At 38.4% G+C, this 20,207-nt stretch overlaps 1 protein-coding gene across 3 annotated transcripts in view; it reads left to right on the plus strand.

Annotated features, from left to right (window-relative positions):
- PDE7B (phosphodiesterase 7B) overlaps window positions 1-20,207 on the plus strand; it is a 247,656-nt gene that overhangs the window by 190,440 nt on the left and 37,009 nt on the right. For all 3 annotated transcript variants that reach the window (XM_068985151.1, XM_068985149.1, XM_068985152.1), the window contains 5 exons: window positions 8,770-8,921; window positions 11,125-11,188; window positions 13,584-13,679; window positions 16,469-16,569; window positions 18,235-18,366. In XM_068985151.1, coding sequence (XP_068841252.1) covers window positions 8,770-8,921; window positions 11,125-11,188; window positions 13,584-13,679; window positions 16,469-16,569; window positions 18,235-18,366 — 545 coding nt within the window. The remainder of the gene's footprint in view (window positions 1-8,769; window positions 8,922-11,124; window positions 11,189-13,583; window positions 13,680-16,468; window positions 16,570-18,234; window positions 18,367-20,207) is intronic.

Below are 20,207 nucleotides of genomic sequence, written 5' to 3' on the forward strand. Positions count from 1 at the left end.
TTTCACCTCCTTGGTTAAATCTATTCCTCAGCATTTTATTCTTTTTAATGTAAATGTATCTGGGAACATTTTCTTAATTTCTCATTCTGATAGTTTGTTATTAGTGTACAGAAAGGCAACAGATCTTCATGTATTCATTTTTTATCTGACAACTTCACTAATATCAATTATTCAAAGGGTTTTTTGATGGAGTCTTTAGGGCTTTCTATATATCATCTATCAATATCATAATATTGTTATATTTTAAAGATTTCTTGGCATCTGGTTCTTTTATGAAGAAATGGAGACTTTACTGTCTAGAGATACTAATCTGTGAATGCTGGGATTTGACTAAAGTCATTACAGCCCAGTCTGAATTATAAATTATGAAATTTGCTGTGTATGTATGTGTTCAGTCGCTCAGTCATGTCCGTCTCTTTGAGACTGCATGGACAGTAGCCCACCAGGCTCCTCTGTCCATGAAATTTTCCAGGCAAGAATACTGGAGCAGGTTGCCATTTCCTACTCCAGGGGATCTTCCCAACCCAGGGACTCAGCCTGCATCTCTTCCATCTCCTGCATTGACAGAAGGGCTCTTTACCACTAGTGCCACCTAGGAAGCCCATGAAATTTCCTAAAAGCACATGATAGTAGATTAAAGTGTTTAATACTTCAGTTGTAGGTTGAAGTGAGCACTAGTCTCGTTTAGCACTTTGTCAAGAAAACTAGAAGTCCACATTATACATTTTTAAAATACATTGATATTATTTTCTACATATTATCTCTTTACTAGTTTTTTTTCATTAGTCTTTAAAAATTTTATCTATAGGGCAACTGCACCTTAGCATAGGTTATTTCAATCTTAAAACCCTCATGAATGCTTTCAAGAAAATTGCCATCCTGGATAACTCTACTAACCTTCCAACTTTGCAGGAATCCTGAATCCTAAACTGGTGAGAATTGGCTGTACAAAAGAAGTGTTATACTGTAAACCTGCTATTTGCATTTCAGGACTCCTAAAATCACACTAATTAACTTTTTTCATCTTTTTTAAAACCACATATTTAAAACTAGAATTTCAACCTGATTTCTCCAAGGCTCATCATTCTTGAGCTCAGAACTAGAGCACAGATACAGCAAAATTATTTAATTCCATCATCATATATTTAACACCTATATGCTGTAGGATAATGTGAAATTTCAAAGAAAACTACCATGAATCTGGCCTCTGAGACCTTATAGTCTAATAAGTCAAATGTGTAAATAAGAGTAAATTTGCTATCACACAGGGCACATGTTATGGTGGAGGTCAGTCACAGGAAATGGCAGTAGCAGGAACACCTGGTCTCTGGAACTCCATTTGGGGGAGTTGAGAAAATGATTTCAAAAGCTAGTGTATAAATGTAAGTTTTAGGATCTTACACTTTACAAATCAGCTTATTGTTTTAAAATGGCACTTGATAATGATGTTTCTATAAATTAATTGAAAGAATTGAATCAGATTACAACAACAGACTTTGTATGGACCTTCCATAATTAGCAAGATTTTACACTAGTTACAAGGAGTTACAACATTTGATAAGATGGTTTCTAACCTTGAGGAGTAATAAGTTTATACCAATATCCCTTTAGTATGACATATTAAAATTCTGTAAGAGAAGAATATGAAAGTATTTGAATAGCCACTAACTCAGCAAGGAATTTCATCATAATTATTATAACATAGTGATTATATAATTGTATAATAATTATATAAGTATTATAATTATTAGTACAATAATTATCAGATTATGGAATTTATTAATAATATTATTTTAAATATTCAGTAGAATTAGTGCTCTGAAAGTGTTGATGTTAAGTTTATGAAGTTGAGTACCCATGTTTGCTAGAAGCAAGTTTCCACTTAAACATAAAAGCATTCTTTGTTCTCAGAACCACCTGAGCTACCTCTGCACCAATTACTAATTATTCAAATTCTGGAAATATTGGGTTGGCCAAAAAGGTCCTTCAAGTTTTTCTGCAAGATGGTGTGGAAAACCCAAATGGGCTTTTTAAACCTAATAGTAGATAAAGACATTGTTGGAGGAACTATGTACACAGTTGACAGAAACACCCTCATCATATAGGTGAGCTTATAGCTTTTCTTTAACCCCAGATAGTATTTCTAGGTTTAAGATTTCTCCTAGTACCAAAATGTATCAGCCCCTGTAAAGAGAAGATGCCATAGAGAAGGTACTCAAAATGAAAATAATTTTTATTAACATTTTTTGCACTGAAGCCAATCGCAGCTTGTGAAATTTGAAAATTACCATATGAGCAGTGCCAATATAAACTTCATAACCCTAAAATTAGTGTCTAAATAGTGCAGAAATGTGTTAATATGTACAATTTGTGAAATTTGTAAGAGAACAAGCAAGCAGAAAACGACTTTCACAGTCAGAGTCAATGCGTACATAGATTAGGCAGTGAGGCCTTCTGGAGCAACATTTTGTAACTTCCAAATGAGAATATGGGGACCCATAGCCCATTAAACTACAAAATCCAAACAGAAAGCACCATTAGGGTAGCTGTGAATGCCTTTAAATCAAGTTTTTTAATTCTATAAAAGTATTGAATAAACCCAGTATTTTATTATTACACACTTTGTTAAGATTCTTTCTTTTTTTGCTTAATTTTTATTTTTTTGTAATTTAAATTTGTTTATTTTAATTGGAGGCTAATTACTTTACAATATTGTATTGGTTCTGCCACACATCAACATGAATCTGCCACGGGCGTACACGTGTTCCCCATCCTGAACCCCCCTCCCACTCCCCTCCCTGCACCATCCCTCTGGGTCATCCCAGTGCACCAGCCCCAGGGATCCTGTATCGAACCTGGACTGGTGATTCGTTTCTTATATGACATTATACATGTTTCCATGCCATTCCCCCAAATCATCCCAGCCTCTCCCTCTCCCACAGAGTCCAAAACACTGTTCTATACATCTGTGTCTCTTTTGCTGTCTCACATACAGGGTTATTGTTACCATCTTTCTAAATTCTATATATATGCGTTAGTATACTGTATTAGTGTTTTTCTTTCTGGCTTTTAACTGAAAGTGTCATGTCCAACTCCTTGCTACGCCATGGACTGTAGCCCGCCAGGCTCCTCTGTCCATGGGGATTCTTCAGGCAAGAATCCTGGAGTGGGTTGCTGTTCCCTTTTCCAAGGTATCTTCTCAACCTAGGTATCGAACTCAGGTCTCCTGCACTGCAGGCAGATTCTCTACTTACCATCTGAGCCACCAGGGAAGCTTGATTTTAATGAAACTATCTTCCAAATTTAGCTTAGCCAATCATTTAAATTTCTGTCCAGAAATGCCTATCACTGTACTCCTAATAATCAAAACAAAAATATGCTACTCACTGAAAGTCCTTTTGGAAAGAAATGTGTCAGGTCTTATTTAATAACAGTATAACACATATCGACACTTCCAAAGCCAATACCCACGATTATTATACAGCATGGTGATTTATTCACAGGTTGTTCTTTATATGAATTTTTTCTCCCAACTATACCTTCAGTTTATATCCTAGTTTTCTATCCTATTATCTCACAGCACAAACTGCTCCCTAAATGACAGTTGATAAATAAATTATTAGCATTATTTTTAAATAAATTTATTTTCTTTCATTATTGAATCTCTTCAAGAGAGCTACCTTAAAGTTTTTTTTTCATTTAGCTTTATGAATGTCCTCATGTAAGAAAATGAAAGTTTATCATTTTCATAAATGGTCACCCAGTATCACTTCTGAATTACTCTCTCATATATTAAAGAACAACCCAGAGAGCAGTGCTATATGGATACTTACGACATGCCTTTGTATTTTAGAAAATATTGGCCACCAACCAATACTGTATCTTGGCAGATACCTACCTGCCCATCTCAGACAATAAGTAAGAATTTGCACAAATAAAGAATACACATTAAACCAAATGATTCCAAAACTTTGACTCTCTCATGATGAATGATGTTATATGCTATTAATGTATTTTTTAACCTACACACTACCATAAAAAATTAACTATGAGAAGGTTTTAAGTATAGATTTATTTTAATATTTAACATTTTTCACATTATCTGAGCTTCTGCTGCAAAGATGCCAGACAGGGCCAAAACTAGGCTGGGGCAAGTGAAGCCCTTACCTCAGTTGCAAAATTTTAAAAGGTACCAAATAATTCAGTAATTAAGATATTTTATTTTTAACATAATATTTTCAAAATAAAAATTAAGAACAAAAAATATCAAAAATGAAAATAAAAATTGAAAGAGATCCACATTGTCATTTTAGTAGACTATCACCATTTTGACTCCAAGGGTAAAAAATAAGGAGAGAGTCTTGCTGTTTTCCTCTTTTCTTTAAGGCAAAAATGGGTTCTCAGCTCATGGCAACAGGAGATTAGAAATATTTTAGTCAAAATGATAATTTTGGTGACCAGAAATTATCTCTAATCACCTATATTTACTGTATGTAACAAGTGTCATTATCTTACCTACGAATCTGCTTAAAATATCTTAGATGGAAAGCTGAATGGAAGTTTACCAACAAACAATCCATAATTGCAATTTGTTATGTTTGTGCCATATTTCCATAATCCAAGCTTAAGTTGTTTGCTTCTGATTTTATTTTGTAAACACAGGCATGCTATTAGCCACAAGGGAGATTTTCTTCTAGTATTTTAGAATGGGAGGATTTTCATAGACTACCAAAAAAAGGAATAGACCATTGTATGGATATTTCCTTTCAGGTTTATACATAATACAGAAATAATTAATTTCATTTATTTACCAACACACTTGATTTCATTCTGTATAGCTCTATATAGAAATATCACCACATTTCTTTGCTCCCAAACGTGGCAAAACTCCTTGAGAGCTGAATATACTCCATGTCATTATGTCAGATTTCTCCCTTCCCATTCTTTCCCTTCTTAGACTCTTTATTATATAATAACATCAGAATTATAGGGAATTTGTGCAAACGGAACAAAGAACATTCATAGTCCCTTTACCCAGATGCACCAGTTGTATTTTGCTTTATTTGCCTTGCTGCTACTTTCTTCATAATCACTTGAGAATTTGTTGTACACATCATGCCCCTTTATCCCTAAATATTTCAATATGTATTTTCTAAGAACAAGGGATTCTCCCATGTAACCACAGTTCAATTATCAAAGTGAAGACATTTATAGATAGAATATTATTATCTCATATAGAAGTCCATATCCCAGTATTACAAATTGTCCTACTAATGTCACTTATGGAATTTTTTTGGGGGGTGGATCCAGGATCCAGTTCAGAGCCATGCATTGCATTAAGCACACTGTATCTGTGTATCCATTACTATGAAACAATACCTGGGTTCTCCTTGTCTTTTATGAAGTTGATATTTTTTAAGAGTGTAAGCAGAGGCATATATATACCTGTGGCTGATTTGTGTTGATATATGGCAAAAGCCAACACAATATTGTAAATCAGTTATTCTACAATTAAAAATTAATTAATTAATTTTTTAAAAGAGTTTGGACAGATTGTTTGCTTGAAGAATATGCTTCAGTTTGGGTTTTTCTGATGTTACCTCTTTTGAGGGGTGGGATGTACCTTTGGGGCAAGACCACTGCACAGGTGATGTTGTGTCCTCGGTGATTACGTCAGGCAGAGTAAGATATAAGCTTCTCCTATGACAAGTGATGCTAATGTTGAATAGTTAGTGAAGATGGTACCTCCTATACCTTTGTCCACTAGAAAACTATCCATGTTTTCCTTTTGGATTAGTGTCACCTGTGAAAAGATTCTTTGATACCATGTAATTATCCTGTTGCTTTTTACTTAATTTTATTATCTATTAATGATTTTGGCCTGAATCAGTTATTACTATAAAGGTTGCTATTACTAATAATTCACTGTTTCTTCCACCTTATTGGTCAGAGCTTTCTCTTATTTACTTATTTACTCACGTCCTTACTATGGGCTGGTGGAGTCTCTTTTTTTTTTTCCAGTCAGTGGTTTATAATCCACTCTCCTGTTATTCATGCTGAGTTTCAAATTTTTGCATATTTGCTCAGAAAGCCCCCCTTCACATTGTCTCCTCTGTCATTTTTCTACGAGCCCATCATTTTTTGAACTCTTCCTTATTTTCTGGCATTATAAGAAGTCACAGTTCATCTTGTACTCTGCCTGCCCCAGTCCTAGATTCACACATTTCACCAAGGTTATCTGGCTCCTTTTAGCGATAAATTATATTTAAATAACAAAATGTGCATGCTAAACGTGCTTGTAGCTACTGGATATTGTTGCTTATAAGGTTACAATAAAATGTGCTTGTTTAAGGGCACAGTTCAGTGATTAGGTTAATCTCATCTGACCACTCCCAAATGTATTTCTCAAACCCAGTCTTCTCCCCCAAGCTCTAGATTTTATATCCACTTATTTCTACTAGACATCTTCACCTGAATTTCCAATAGACATCCAAATTCAACACGTATCAAGCTGAAATCCACCCCATGCCTGTTCCATCTGCAGCCTTCCCCATCTCAGATGATGGCGGCTCCATTCCCCCAGTTATTCAGGCCAAAAAACTTGAAAATATATTCAAAATGTATTCAGAATCCCCTCACATCAGCTCTCTCCATGGCTACCCCTATGGTCTAACCAAACCATTCTTTCTTGCCAAGATTATTCCAGTAGCCCCATAACAGATCTCACTGCATCAAAAGTCTGCTGCTACAATCTTTTCTTAATACAGAGGCCACGGTGACCCTTTTTTAATGCTGTGTTTCCACACTACTCTTCCTCTCAAAACTTTGCAGTGGTTCCATGTTTTACTGAGAGTAGAGCCCACGTTGTTACAATGGCTTTCAGAGTAAAATTCTCACACACACCTCCACTTTGCTCTATGAACACATCTCTTTCTCCTCTTTTTCTCTCACTCTACATGCCAGCATCCCAGCCTCACTCCCACTCTGGAATTAGTTGAGTTGGTCCCTCTGTAAGAAAGGCTTTTCCCCAGATACCTGCTTGGTCAGCTCCTTGATGTACTTCAGTTCAGTCAAGTTTTGATCAAATCGTAGCCTCTAATGAGGGCGACCTTGGCTATCCCATCACAGAACTCTTGATCCCTTGTCCCTTGCTTTCCTTTCTTCCCCCATTGCACATACCAGCTTCTAACCCATTTTTATAAATTACTTCTTTTTTGTTTATTGCTTATTTTCTATGTCCCTTGGCTAGAATGCAAGCTTCTTGAAGATGGGGGTCTTTGTTTTGCTCACTAGAGGATCTAGAACGGAAAGATATCACCAAGCATCTGGAACAGTGCCTGTCCCTTAGTAACATTTAGTAACACTCAAAACGTTTTTTTGTGTGTGTGGCTTCATTCTATTCATTGCAGGATCTTATTTCCCCAACCAGGGATCAAACCCAGACCTTGCCAGTGAAAATGCCAAGTCCCAACCACTGGACCATCAGAAAATTGCCTCAAAACATTTTTTAATGAATGAACCACTTTAACCTGTACTTTGATAAACAGAAATGAGTGAGAACCCATCAGTAGAACTGAGCCCACGTTTCATATTGATGTGCGCCTAAGCACCCAACTTCAGTTTACTGCTCTTATCTCCTTATGGTCTTGTTTACATCTCCCCACACAGGAAATCTAAACCCAATTGAAAATAAAAAGAATTTTAATCAGGTGGCATTTCCAAAAAGCCGTGGGTGTTGTGTGCCCTGAGTTAAGTCTTTGCATGCATAATAAAACCAAGTAACTTTCTGATTTCGGTCATTCCCTGACCTTGGGAGTGCCACATTGTAAAAGGGTCATTTTCCATCTATTCCTCTGCTTCCAATATCCACTGTGATTTTGACTTCTATAGAGGAAAAGGGGACATGGGAAGAGGCATGAGAGAAACCAAAATGTCTCTATGTATGAACTGTATGTTTTCCTTCTAGGACCATTCAGTTGACTCCAGATCTAAATTTGGCAGCAGACATCACTCATGTGGCTGAGTGATTCATAGGATTTCATCTGAGATGAAACATACCTTGACAGACATTCAAATTATGTGCTTGGGGTATTTCTGGACAGTCAACAGTCAAGTTTTAAAGGCACATGTGACAGGAGTATTAAAATATCTCTAGTGACAGAATCAGATTTTTATGGCCACCAGTGAAAGAGAATATACTCCATTAGAAAATAAACACCCTTTTTGCTTCATGGCATGAGAATCTAGGTCACTCTTGTGCTGAGAGTTTTAATTCCTTTGCTGCTGATGTTCCTGGGACATTAGGAAACCTTTCCTTGTATCCAAGCTAGTGTATTCTCAACTCTTCTAATTCAGGTGAGGATTTCATCAGACTACAGAGATTGTAGGATGAGAACCTGTTCTAAATTCTGGAACCTCCATTCCAGTATAGAAGAACAAAAAAGCACAACTGTTCTTTAAATGCATATAAAAGTGTATGAATTTACTCACTAAGTTTACTAACGTTGTTAATAAGAAAATGAGGTTTTTAATTCACATTCATGTCTTCCAAAATTAGTCAGAAATATCTCCTTTTAATGAATGTAACATATCAGAAATATCCTTCTTGTTCTAGAAGAATTTCAAATGCAGAGTTACATGGTCTCTATTTAAGAAAGTGTTGAGAGCATCTCTTGGGATTCTCTCCTTTATAATGCACTCTGTTTTTACAGAGTGGAGAAAATAGGGCTTTTTAAATGTATAACTTCGGAATTTGATTGCTTTCCACAGATACAACACATTCAGGGGAAATTGGCACCAAGAAAAAGGTGAAAAGACTGTTAAGCTTTCAGAGATACTTCCATGCATCAAGGCTGCTTCGTGGAATTATACCACAAGCCCCTCTCCACCTGTTGGATGAAGACTACCTTGGACAAGCAAGGGTGAGCTAGTTACCCCTCTCTCGCTTCATACCAGGCCAGTGGCTGAGAGGGTGTGCCTCCCCCCACCCTCCCACCTCCCCTCCCTCCACTGGTTGCACCTCACTTTGAGTCCTACTTCAGGGCCCTGGGGAGTTTTGTGCCTCTCAACAGTTACTCAACACATCTAGGCTTTTCCCTTAAATATTAATATAAAGCGAATTAATAGAAGCACTCTCCTCATAGGGGTGGCACAAAGACTAAATAAAGTAAAGCATGTTTGCATGCTTAATAGACTCATACCTAGCACATGCTAGCTATTTTTATTTTTATAAATGTGCAAAACATTTTTGCACAACACTAAGTAAAACAAGGGTTTCCCTTGTAGCTCAGTAGGTAAAGAATCTGCCTGCCCGGTTTCAATCCCTGGGTTGGGACGATCCCCTGGAGAAAGAAATGGCAACCCACTCCAGTATCCTTGTCTGGAAAAATCTCATAGACAGAGAAGCCTGGTGGGCTGCAGTCCATGGGGTCTTTGCAATCCACTCTGGTGGCAGGAGCCAGGAAAGAATAGTGAAGTGGGTAGCCATTCCCTTCTCCAAAAGATCTTTCTCACCCAAGGATCAAACCCCAGGCTCCTGCCTTGCAGGCAGATTCTTTACACTCTGAGCCACCAGAGAAGCTCCAGGAGGAGAGCAAAGCTAAGCTCCCAGCACTGTAGCATCTGACAGCATTCTCCTGGATGCCACCCCTCTCAGCAGCCACCTCCCAAGAAAGACGACACAGATGTAGGAAGAACCAACAGGCAGGAAATCAGGATATCCGAGATCAAATTTTAGCCTTGCCCTTAGAATTGTGTGACCTGGATTAAAAGAGTACTTAAACTGGACTTCACCCAAAACCTACTGTCCCTTTATTTCTTGATGCTGTTGTGAAGTCTGTGTGTGCCATGATGAGGCCTTCGGATTTTATCGTAAGACACAGGGGGACCACTCAACGGGAGGTGGGGAAAGAGAGCTGGTCCTTAGCGGAAGCAGAGCCCATGAGAAGAGAGGAAGGCAGTCACTGGAGCTACAGTGAGGGTAGAGTCAGCAACTGCAACTCTGACACCATCTAACTCTAAGCAGGGGGGATTGTTCAAAAGAAAGGTGGTCCAGTGGCTAAGACTCTGTGCTCCCAAAGCAAGGGGCACGGGTTTGATCCCTGATCAGGGAACTATTAATAAGATTCCCAAATGCTGCACAGCACAAAGAAAAAAAAAGATATAACCGAAGGTTTGAAAACAGGGACTGAATCAGATATTTGTACACCTACACTCATAGCAACATTATTCACAGGACCCAAAAGGAGGAAACAACCCATATGTGTGCCAGGAAATGAATGGATAAACGAAGCGTGGTATAATTCATGCAATGGAAGATTATTCAGTAGGACAATAAGTCTACATTGGACGATAGGTCTTTAAATTACCCAATATTTTCAATTGCCCACGCTTCAGTTTCCTGTCTGTAACAGTGGTTAATTTCACATTTAGTCTACACTGAGCAGAGTAATATGCTCATCAGTCATCTAGATTTCTTTTTTTTTTTTTAACTTTACTGTAAACCTCCTCCCCTAGGTAGAGACTATAAAACTACAATTTTACCAGCTATCTATCATATGTGCTTTACTATGTCATGCACTGCTCTAAGCTCTTTACATATATTGCTTTATTTAATCTTCACAACAGGTTTAACTTTTTTTTTGGATAACTGCTTTACAGCATTCTGTTGGTTTCTGCTAAACATCAACATGAATCAGCCATAGGTATAATAGCTGATGGTCCCTCCCACTTAAACCTCCCTCACACCTCCCTTCCCATCCCACCCCTCTAGGGGTTTGAGTTCCCTGAGTCATACAGCAAATTATCATTGGCTATCTATTTTGCATATGGTAATGTATTAGAAAACTTAGGTACAAAGAGGCTAAGCAATTTACCCAAGGTACCACAATCAGTAAGACATGTGGCTGTCATGGGATGTGGCAGTCTAATTCCGGAACCTGTCCCTTTAACACTGTTGTTATTATTAGGGAGTGGAGTAAGATTTGTTTTACTGCAAACCAGTTGTACATAGATAGTAGTACGCTATTTTCAACTGTTTAATTCTTTAATTCACTGTGTCTCAAAGTAAATGTTTGGGTCTCCAATATGATTCATCTGAGTGCTGTTTTTTGTTTGCCTTTTCAGCACATGCTCTCCAAAGTGGGAATGTGGGACTTTGACATTTTCTTGTTTGATCGCTTGACAAATGGTAAGTCACCCAAAAGAATTTTCACTAAAATACACACCGTAAAATGGGATTAATTTTGTGAAAAACAAAATTTATTTTTAAACACTGTTATTCTTTATTTCTTTCTTTTCCCACGTTCATAAATCTACAGCCATTCTAGAAGGGCCAGGGCAAAGGGAAATTAGTTGAGATGAAGAATAAGGGTTGAATTTGGACTTCAAATCTTAATACAATTTCCTTCTGGTCTTGATGACTCCAAAAGCATTTAAAAAGCACAGATTAGATCTTTCCTTGCATAATACTTCAGCCACATGCAAAAGGAGGTCATTCGTTCTTAGTTGATGAAAACTGGGAACATAAAATCATATCTGATCAGTCCTGACTCTTACTGGAGCCAATGGTTTTGCACTTTTATTAACTGAGTGAGTCTGCCCCTTTGCAGGTATTGTTCAGATATGCTTGGCATCATGAGAAGAAAATAATTGCTGAGAATAGAGTACAGAAGCTTAGATTGCAGCTGAAGGGAAAAGTAAAATTCTTATTGGCTCCACTTTTTAAATTCTTGTTCCTATAGAGGTTTCTCTTAAGAAAATAATAAGATCCTATTGTATTTTTAACTGCTCATTAAACAAATCTGATAATAGGGAATCAGTAAAAGACATCACATTTAATGCTAAGCATCATCTACCACGGCCTTCCCAGGTGGTGCCATTGGTAAAGAACCCACCTGCCAATGCAGGAGACATAAGAGACAGGGTTTTATCCCTGGGTTGGGAAGATTCCCTGGAGGAGGACATGGCAACCCACTCCAGTATTCTTGCCTGGAGAATCCCATTGTCAGAGAAGCCTGGTGTGTTACAGTCCATAGGGTTGCACAGAGTCTGACACAACTGCGTGGTTAGCACACACACACTCATCATATACCAGGATTGTGTTTTAAGTCATTACAGATTTCCTCACCATTCTATTCCTGACAAACAACACGAAGTGGAGAGATACAGCCTCAGACCCTGAAACTGAGCTTTGTGTGCATGAGTGCTAAGTCTCTTCAGCCGTGTCTGACTCTTTGTGACCCCGTGGACTGTAACCCACCAGGCTCTTCTGTCCATGAGATTCTCCAGGCAAGAATACTGGAGTGGGTTGCCATTTCCTCCTCCAGGGGATCTTCCCCACCCAGGGATGGAACTCACGTCTCTTTTGTCTCCTGCATTAGCAGGTGGATTATTTACCACTAGCGCCACCTGGGGAGCCTGAAAATGAGCTTTACACTGTGAAAGCTAGACCATTTAGGGATGTATCTCATAATCTTGTGTCTCACTTTGCTCAAGTCAGTTGAGAGATGGGAACCAGTACATGGAATTAACTGTGAACAAAAGAATTAGTTCAATGCTCTTTGTTAAAAAAAAGAGTATAATCACATCTCACAGAAATATGAAATGAATATGTCAATGATTTTATTTAATTAAATTAGTTACAGATTCAGTAAAATGCCACAGCTAGTTCAAAGGAAAATTCAAAGAGTCATATATATGTAAGCAGTAAGAAATGCTGAAATGAATTTGTCAATAGCTGGGAAACTGGGAGGGGAAAATCAATTGCATTTCCCTCTAATTTCATTTTCATGTATACCGACAAGAATCATCTGCAATCATATTGGTTATGAAAAATTTTGATTCTTGTGAAATAGCTCAAAGATAAAGAAAGCTATAAAAACACATAGAATCAGATACCCTGGATGAGTGTGCTTAAGCAACACATAGTTTTCCATTTAAGATACCAGTCCTTTTCTTAATCCATTTCAGTCTTTCATAAACTCTACAATGCTTTTAAAGTTCAAAGTCCTTATTCTCTAGTGAACAATATTTCTTGAATGCTTAACAAGTTATTGTAGCTTCAGTTTTGCACCTCCACTGACTTGAGTTACAAAGTATCTCATGGTCAAATCTCATCTTGAGTGATTTTCCAAAGGAAGAGTAGGCAATATGGTGGCTTAGATACCCCTATAAATGTAAAAATCATTTGGAAGCAACTTAAGACACATTTTCAGTGACCATTAAACTGCACATTTTTTTAAATACCCATACAAACACATAAACACACACACGCAGGCACGCACGCACATGTGTGAGTATGTATCCCTGGTACTGCTATAGGCAGGCTCATTTTAACTCTTAATGTTTTCATTGCCTGTGGTATTGGGGAAATGTCTGAGTTAATTTTTCTTGTGCAATAAGAGAAAACCTGGGACCAGATCATAATAATAATATCCTTTGTACTTGGATAATTTCAGATCTAAAGAGGAAAAGAAATGATTCTATCAGAGAACTTTCATTATAGAAATTTTGGATCCTATTGTCTGTCTTGATATTTTAATAGTAATGAAAATGAATTAAAGCAGCTGACTGTTTTCCTATAGGAAACAGCCTGGTAACATTGCTGTGCCACCTCTTCAACACCCATGGACTCATTCACCACTTCAAGTTAGATATGGTGACCTTACACAGATTTTTAGGTAAGTCCTTTTTTCCACATTTCTACTCCATTTCTCATGAATAATGGCAGTCTACAATACTGTTTACTATAAAGTGGTAAGAGCCACAGCACAGTAGATGAAGACCTCATATTAGTCTTAAATCATCCATCTTCATTTTAAAATATAGTTTATCTATTTAAATTGTTGAAAAAATATTAGTTATGCTTAGGCTTAAAATATAAAGGCTATGTGAAGACAGGGACTTTGCTGATGGTTCAACAGTAAAGAATCTGCCTGCAATGCCAGAGACAAAGATTCAGTCCCTGTGTCAGGAAGATCCCCTGGAGAAGGAGATGGCAATCCACTCCAGTATTCTTGCCTGGGAAATCCCATGAACAGAGGAGCCTGGCGAGCTTACAGTCCATGGGATCGCAAAAGAGTCGGACATGACCTAGCAACTGAACAACCACAATGTAAAGACAACCATCAAGAGCAGATAACTGTCAGAGAAGTTACTGATCTGCTCATATATTAGCAAAACCCAAGCAAAGTACTCCTCAATAATGCCACTGTGGACATGAGTTGTTGAAATATTCAATAGGCTTTTTTTTTAATGAGAAGAAAACTACTGTGTATATGGACTTCCCTGGTGGCTCAGATGGTAAAGCGTCTGTCTACAATGCAGGAGACCCGAGTTCGATCCCTGGGTTGGGAAGATCCCCTGGAGAAGGAAATGGCAATCCACTCCAGTACTATTGCCTGGAAAATCCCATGGACAGAGGAGCCTGGTAGGCTACAGTCCATGGGGTCACAAAGAGTCGGACACGACTGAGCCACTTCACTTTCACTTTCCCTGTGTAGATAGCACACATTGTAGGCAGTGTTTTGAGTATGTTATTTCTAACAGTTTCAGTACCTCTGCAAGTTGAGTGTTATCAATATATGACCCATGGATAAGGAGAAGTACAAAGAAGTTTTGTAACTTGCTCAAGGTCAACAAATTGTAATTGGCAGAGCCTCCATCCAAGCCCAGGTCTGTTGGATTTGAAAGCCCACCATCTTTCCACCCAATTGCACCATCATTTTTCATCAAAAAGCAGTCCCAGCTCTCATTCAACTTTATGTATATGCTTATTTGTCTTCCAGTGAATTATCCAGGGCACATTTTTTCTATTTTTGTGTATTTGTTTATTTTGGCTGTGCTGGGTCTTTGTTGCTGCTCAGGCTTTGCTCTAGTTAGAGTGCAAGGCCTTCTCTCATTGCAGAGCATGGGCTCCAGGGCCCATAGGCTTCAGTAGTTGTTGCACGTGGGTTCAGTAGTTGCAGTCCGCAGGCTCCAGAGCACTGGCTCAGTGGCTGTGGCTCACCAGCCTTGCTGCTCTGCTGCATGTGGGATCTTCGCAGACCAGATGTCAAACCCACATCTCCTGCATTGACAGCTGACTCTTTACCACTGAGCCGTCCGTGGTCCATTTTTAATCACCAAATAACTGTCCTCTGCCTCTTAGCATGTTCCTGACTTCTTTGACTTGCCACGTGGCAGTGCTTTGAATTTGAAAGCTGACTTGATACATCAAGAATAAAATAATGGTGATGGTGATAACAACAAGCAGCAGCCACCAGGCTTATATGGTGTTTACACATGCTGGGAACTCTTCTAAGAACTTGCATATATTAACCCATTTAATCCTTACAATATGCCTTTGAGATCAAAGCTATTATTATCCCTACTTTATGGAGGAGGAAATGAAGGAAACTTGGCTAAGTAACTTTCCCAATATACGTAAGTAATAGAGCCAGGATTTACATATAATAGTAAGATAAACCTGCTGAATAAAATGTACCTGTGGCACAACAGGAATATTGGAAACCAGCCAGAGCAAGGCTCATTCCAGAAACACAAATAACCTCAAGCTAATTGTGTTGAGAGAGAGTGAGTGAAGTAATCCCCATGAATGGAGCCAAATAATTTCAATTTGTCTAAAGAGGGAGAATGCAGATACTTTGAGCATGTGTGCACACCAGAGTATGTGTGAAAAAGCTAGAGTCAGTGACAGAAATAACACCAGAATCTACAGCCAAAGTCATAGGCTGGGCTGAGAGAATATGGCCACACTTGAAAATCAGGATGTTCTATACACACAGAAAGTATTGCATCTTAGGCATTGCCTTGGTTAACTTTGCTGAAACAGGCAAGTGGTTTCTGTAAATTGCAAACAAAATTGCATTATGTCTCTGGTATCAAGAGCACACTCGTCCTTAGATTGGAAGAGCATGAAAGATAATCATTTGATCTGAATAAGATAGAAATAAATCTAAGGATTCCTCAGTTGGATCAGTGAATTTCCACCTGAAGAATCCCATGGTTTGCTCTGGTCTGTATTTGTTATTTAAGTGATAAAGCTATCTTTGGATGAGAGCAGGGCTTTTCAAAAGGAAGCCTCTTTCATGGCATATTATTCATAAATGGCAGCAAACTTAATTAAACTATAATATGAAATAAAGTTGTCCTTTTCCCACATATTTATTTTTCCTATGAATGGGAGCCTTCATGAATGCCAAAAAGAGGTGATTTATGAAGGTGGTGAGGAATCCCAAGGGCCTCACAAATCCTTCTAGCCTTTCTTCCCTCCTCCCTCTCCCTCTTCTCCTCTAACAACCCAGTAGAACTGCCAAGCTGGCAAACTACATTCATTTCTAAGGCATCCCCGTGTTGCGCATTTGGGAGTCGCTGCTATTTTTAAGCAAAAGAGACCTTCAACAAGTCTGAGCTCGTGTGTCCTTTGTGTTTTGTTTTTAGCTGATTGAGTTATCTGTTTACCTCCTAGTCATGGTTCAAGAAGATTACCACAGCCAAAACCCGTATCACAATGCTGTTCATGCGGCCGATGTCACCCAGGCCATGCATTGCTACCTAAAGGAGCCAAAGGTAAGGCAAGACCACTGTCCTCCCGGCCACCTGGAAACACCAGGTAAACTGCCTGTGGGGCCCCAGATCGCCCAACATAACAGAGCAACTGGGTTATGAGTCATTTATGGCATGAATACAAATTGCTTGTATGAAGGGTTCATGGACTTCTCTGGCTATCCAGTAGTTCGGATTTTGCCTTCCAAAGCAGAAAGTTCAGGTTTGATTCCTGGTCGGGGAACTAAGCTTCCACATGCATCGAGGCCAAAAAAAAAATCAAAACATAAAACAGAAGCAATATTGTAATAAATTCAATAAAGACTTTTTTTTAAAATGGTTGACATCAAAAAAAATCTTTTAAAGAAAAATTTTAAAAAGGTTTCAACATCAGCTCTGAAATCATGAAAGAAAGTAAGAAAGAAAGTATAATAGTCATGAAAGAAAGTAAATTTTCAGAGGTTCCCTTCTATAATTTGTATATTTTCAAGGCTGCATTAGGACAAAAGTAACCCTCTCTATGACAATCTGCATCTTAGATATTTTCAACAATCACAAAAGTTAGCTGCTTTTGCCTTAATACTATGCCATACATAGCACCAGCACTGAATTTTTCTAGGAAAAGTCTCCCAGCTCATGTTTTTTGATTAGCAAGCAGAATTAAAATTCAAGACCCAAGTTCCACTTCCTACTGAGGCAACTAGACATCCTGATTCCAGCCCAAGAGAACCTGTATACATCAAAGACATCTTAAAAGTATACCCAGATGCAATGTATTAATCAAAAATTTTAAACATGATGATAATGCTTGTTACTCAAAACCTATACATTTCTTAGCCATATAAAACCTAGCTGGTATAACATATTGGATGAGTTTTGTTCGGGTTTTTGGAAAATGATACCTCAGTCTAAGACTCTGTTTAGTTCAATCAGTTTTAACATCAACCACTAAATATACAATCATTCCCAAGACAAAACTGGGTATGCTTCATCATTATAAAATATCCCAAAGAACTTAAAGGTTTTTTAATTTAATCCTTAAGTAATTTGAAAATTGTAATATATCACAATTGTATATTTAAAGTTAGTGCTAGATTCCCATTTTCCTGCTTGTTTCCTTAGCTAACCAAAACAAACAAAAAAAAATGACAGCTTCTCACACATTGCCTCACTCTATTACACATTGGAGAAATATGCAAATTTTGCAGTTCAGTCCACTATTGATTTCATATTCAAAGAAGTGGCAATGATATATTGGATGAATGATATACACAAGTGATTTTTTTTAATGTGCCCATCATTTTGGCTTCAACTTTTTCCCTCACTTACAGCTTTCCTGGGAGCAAGGCTGACTAGACTCTGCCTGTCCCCACCCACCATAGAGAGCAGTGTTGCCAACAGTCAGTGCTTTTACAACAGCAAAACACGACAAGAGTAGCAGCAGGAAGAGGAGGCCACTGGGAAGAGCTACACAATTTGAGTTGCTGAGTTATTTTCCTCCCAGTTCTTTCTTCTTTCCTGAAATTTCATGGGGCTGTTACCTTACTGACAGCTTCAGAAGGTTAAGGTCTGACTGACAGGCCCGAACAATACTAATATGATGATTCATTCCATGTGATTTAGCCAAAACAAAGACTAGCCTATTTTGGGAAATACACCAATCAATCTCCCAACTCCATTTTTTAACAGCTCGCCAGCTTCCTCACGCCTCTGGATATCATGCTTGGACTGCTGGCTGCAGCAGCCCACGATGTGGACCACCCAGGGGTGAACCAGCCATTTCTGATCAAAACGAACCACCACCTCGCCAACCTATATCAGGTAAGGAAGGCAACAAGATACATTATGGTGAACTGGTGTAGGCCCAGTACTGGAGCCTGAATCTCACTCTTGGAAATAGCCATCATTCAGGGTCAGCCTTAGTGATGACCACAGCCAAACAGCATGGATTTGAAATAGGTTCAGAATATCCCCCAGGGAAGATAAAATTAGTTTGCAAGGATATTCAAGGAATTCAGTTTGCTCCAAAGCAGGTTTGAAATTGTCCTAGGTCAAACAGGATTCCTGAGTCTGCCTTCTCATGGTCTGAGACTATCTGTCTCCATGGGAATCATCTAGTATATAATGGCCAGTTGAAGCCAGTCCTTGTAGAACTTCTATAAATTATACTTCCCAGGTATAATTCTTATTCAGATTTATGTTACATCTCTAGGACCATTTGTTAATCACATTTTAATTTTTTTTTGTTGAAGTATGGTTGACTTACAATATGATATTAGTTTTAGGTATACAATATAGTGGTTCAAAACTTTTATAGACTATACTTCATTTATAGTTATTGTAAAATATTGACTATGTTCTGAACTTTTTTGGCTTCTGAGACAAAGCTATATTATCAAAGACAATAAGCATACTTTGTTGTTATAAAATATTTCAGCAACACTAGTAGTTTGACCTAAAGAACTCTTATCTCTGATATTCCTTCAGACATTAATACCCTAAATCATAAATGAATTATTCCCAGAATTTTCAACACAGTTTTTAGAAGACCTTTGGTTGTCATTAACAAAATCATTGCCTACAAGGAAGTCATTGATCTCAACTGTAGTAGATCTCTTTCGGTAAAGAAAAAAAAAAAAAAATCAGTGCAGGAAAAATTTCTGAAGGATTCCCAGAAAACAGATGTGTTATATAAGATGGTAGAGCTTGAGGGTGCATTAATTTCCAATAAAGCACAGCTGGAACATGAAACAAAGCCTTTTCCCATTCATCTGATTAGCTTTTGGTCCATATAGGAAGTGGAATACCAAGGTTTATGAATCCCCCTGGTACATACTTCAGCACTGGGCTCTCTTGGACTGTCAGCCAGTACCTGAAGCTAGGGTAGTAATGACCATAAAGAGAGGACAGGATGACAGAATTTAGAAAAACTTTTGATGATGTTCAGTTCACTCAGTCATGTCCAACTCTTTGCAACCCCGTGAACTGCAGCACGCCAGGCCTCCCTGTCCATCACCAACTCTCAGAGTCTACCCAAACCCATGTCTATTGAGTTGGTGATGCCATCCAACCATCTCATCCTCTGTTGTCCCCTTCTCTTCCTCTCCTCAATACTTCCCAGCATCAGGGTATTTTCCAATGAGTCAGCTCTTTGCATCAGGTGGCCAAAGTATTGGAGTTTCAGCTTTAGCATCAGTCCTTCCAATGAACACGCAGGACTGATCTCCTTTAGGATGAACTCGGTGGATCTCCTTGCAGTCCAAGGCACTCTCAAGAGTCTTCTTCCACACCACAGTTCAAAAGCATCAATTCTTTGGCATTCAGCTTTCTTTATAGTCCAAATCTCACATCCATACATGACTACTGGAAAAACCATAGCCTTGACTAGATGGACCTTTGTTGACAAAGTAATGTCTCTGCTTTTTAATATGCTATCCATGGAGTCACTGAGGGTCGGACACAACTGAGCGACTTCACTTTCACTTTTCACTTTCATGCATTGGAGAAGGAAATGGTGACCCACTCCAGTGTTCTTGCCTGGAGAATCCCAGGGACAGGGGAGCCTGGTGGGCTGCCGTCTATGGGGTCACACAGAGTCGGACACAACTGAAGCGACTTAGCAGCAGCAGGTTGGTCATAACTTTCCTTCCAAGGAGTAAGCA

The sequence above is a fragment of the Capricornis sumatraensis genome, chromosome 13 (assembly GCF_032405125.1).
Source record: "Capricornis sumatraensis isolate serow.1 chromosome 13, serow.2, whole genome shotgun sequence".
Taxonomy (NCBI): domain Eukaryota; kingdom Metazoa; phylum Chordata; class Mammalia; order Artiodactyla; family Bovidae; genus Capricornis; species Capricornis sumatraensis.